The 2,877-nt window shown below is 34.3% G+C and overlaps 1 protein-coding gene across 1 annotated transcript; it reads left to right on the forward strand.

Moving 5' to 3' along the window:
• The first annotated feature begins 323 nt into the window (after positions 1-323).
• LOC109591140 (uncharacterized) lies at positions 324-2,606 on the forward strand. Its single transcript, XM_020006938.1, has 5 exons — positions 324-378; positions 428-622; positions 664-765; positions 1,066-2,204; positions 2,256-2,606. Exons 1-4 carry the CDS (start codon positions 324-326, stop codon positions 1,668-1,670), a joined length of 957 nt encoding a protein of 318 aa, XP_019862497.1. The 3' UTR covers positions 1,671-2,204; positions 2,256-2,606.
• The last annotated feature ends 271 nt before the right edge of the window (positions 2,607-2,877 follow it).

Genomic DNA, 2,877 nt, shown 5'->3' on the forward strand with positions numbered 1-2,877 from the left:
ATCATCACAGCACTCATATCACTATCAATAATACATGTATTTAAAGTATGTTTGTGCCCTCATTTTACTGGTTAGATTGCAACAGGAATGATTATTCTCATAGCTAATAGCTAGGCATCACTCATATAGCTAGGACTATAGCATATGCACTCACACTTCTAACCAAGTAATCTTATCCATGTGTATGTATGTATCAGCTGAAGACTTATACACATACATGTTCATGCAATTAACTAAATTACTATACATTATATATCATTTCCTGTTATGAATACAATGATCATGTGACAGCGAGTGAAAGTAAACTATAATACAGTAAGACAATGGCTACTAAAGGCCCATCAGAAGCTTTCGTGAGTGTTTGTGAAAGAGAACTAGGTAAAGTGTCTATATTCTAATAATCTAATGTGATAGGTTTCTTTCATAGGTATTGATGACTTTTATGATGTGTATGATAAAATTGAGTCACTTTCTGCTCATTGGAAGCAAATTGCTATTTCATTGCATATAAAAATGGACACCATCAGTAAAATAAGAGCTAATGCTAATGGAGATACCACTGCTTGTCTTCAAGAGGTCCTCGAGTGTTGGCTAAAGAAAGATTATGATTACGAACGTTGTGGTATTCCTTGCTGGAGGAAGGTGTGTGTAGCTGTTAAAAAGGAGGCAGTGACTCAGCATTAGCTGATGAAATAGCACAAGAACACCCAGCTACTGGAGGGACTACTCCTCATACTAAAAGAACTACTTATATCAAAAAAGCTGGTATTAAAATAATGCATAAAATTCTTGACGTTAGACATATACATAACCTAAAACTTTTGAGGAACTAAAGCTTAGTGAAAATTTTTCGTTAATTATTTTTCATAAGTTCCCTATAAGTTTAATAGATGCAATTGAATCAAACTCAAAAAAAATTACAAAAAGCTATTACCAAAACAGCATCAAAAGTTATCACTCTCAAAATCTTCTGGCTGTATGATATGTTCTGCATCATTGATTACACTTAAATTATTAATTACTGCACGCATCAGTTTAAAATTTCAATATATTTTAATTTTTTAGGTTCTACAACTGATTATATTCCTTCAACTATAATAGATTTCAACCTCCACAGAGAGTTATTTGAAATACAGGAGCAATTTGCTAAAGCTATTCAAGAAACAATAAAATATTATCCGAAAAGGTATTTGCCAAATCTTATCGAATACATCACAGCACATATCACCACTTTACTTGGCCCTCATGAGAATACTCCAGCTAAAGCACAAGCAGTTAGAAAAGAGTTTAAAGAAATAAAAACTGTACATGATTTTTTTGGTTTACTACAAGACAAGTACACATCATGGTTTAAGTATGGGCCAATAAAGAAACTTGTTGATGAAAATTTTATGGAGTACGCAACTGAGACCGACTTTGATTACATTGCATCTGGTTCTTGGCTTTGCTATGAACAACGTTTACAGGATTACTTTAGGAGGTGCATTACAATAGCTAATCCTGCTTTGTATGGAATAACTGATGCTCCTCCTGGTAAACCAGTAATAATTGCTAAAGTTGATCGAGGTGACTACAATCAGAATGATCTCTACTTCTTACGCAAAGCAATACCGCCAGAACTTGACAGACCTGATTTAAAACTCTACCTTTGCCAAGTTCTTCCTAATTAAAACTCTCATTACCGTTGTAGGATTTTCTAATAAAATTCCTTAAAAACTGTTTGGTACGTGAACATTTCGACAAAGGATAGCACATTGTTACTTAAGTATGTTGATTTGATAAAATATCTATGCAAATTATGCTCTCTGAAAATACAAACTTTTGCAAAAATACCCACAAGAGTATTATTATTATGAGTGTACAATAGAATCGTCTTATTAAACAGCCTAACACAGCCCAAGCAACAGTACATGTTAAATATTGCAGTAAATAGAAAAACAATTTTATGTAACACGCTGCATGTATACTTCTTCAATAATGAGATAATTTATTGGGCAAAGCCCTTAGTGATGAAGTGAGTTTGTATGGGTATAGGATCATCTAACTATTATTAAAGTTGAATAACCTAATCTTTATGATGATTGCATGGCTAGGAGGCGGAGCCCCTTAATGTACAGCCCATTGAGTGGGAGTGAAGTTATTAAGGAAGATGGCAACAAGAGGAACATCAGAAGATTTCATGAATGTTTGTGACAGAGAACTAGGTAAAGTGTCTATATTTAATAATATAATGTGATAGTTTCATTCACTGTCAGGCATTGATGACTTTTATGATGTGTATGATAAAATCAAGCCACTTTCTGCTCATTGGAAGCAAATTGCCATTTCATTTCGTCTCAGAATAAACACTATCAATACCATAGAAGCTAAACACAATGGAAAAGTTATCAATTGTCTTCAAGAGGTTCTACAATGTTGGCTAAAGAAAGATTATGCTTATGAACGTCATGGTGTTCCTTGCTGGAGGAGAGTGTGTGTGGCAGTCAAAGAAGGAGCAGATGACCCAGCATTAGCTGATGAAATGGCTCAAGAACATCCAGCTACTGGAGGGACTACTCCTCATCCTCTACCAGCTACTACTGGAGGAGCTTCTCCTCACACTGAACAAGCTGGTAAATGAATTACCGTATAAGTGGTTTTTTAGGGAATTATATTTCACGAAATCTGCTAAATTTCCAATTCGCGGATTTTAATTTCGCAAATTCTACCACGTGTGCCATGTGGGTACCATATTAAATTGATTTTCACAGATTTTATTTTCACAAACCAGACGGGAATCCACGAAATTTGCAACCCTCGAAAAAAACCACTTATACGGTATAGACAGATTTTATAAATACCGTAGGACAATTAATATTCACTAATGCTAATAAGAAT

The sequence above is a fragment of the Amphimedon queenslandica genome, unplaced genomic scaffold (assembly GCF_000090795.2).
Source record: "Amphimedon queenslandica unplaced genomic scaffold, v1.1 AMPQUscaffold_8861_Cont19199, whole genome shotgun sequence".
Lineage (NCBI taxonomy): Eukaryota > Metazoa > Porifera > Demospongiae > Haplosclerida > Niphatidae > Amphimedon > Amphimedon queenslandica.

Excerpts from the sequence above, each read along its gene's own strand:
- LOC109591140 (XM_020006938.1), top strand. The coding sequence starts at position 324 with ATGGCTACTAAAGGCCCATCAGAAGCTTTCGTGAGTGTTTGTGAAAGA. Across the intron at positions 623-663 it reads TTATGATTACGAACGTTGTG|GAGGCAGTGACTCAGCATTA; the intron begins GTATTCCTTGCT and ends GCTGTTAAAAAG. Across the intron at positions 766-1,065 it reads TACTTATATCAAAAAAGCTG|GTTCTACAACTGATTATATT; the intron begins GTATTAAAATAA and ends TTAATTTTTTAG.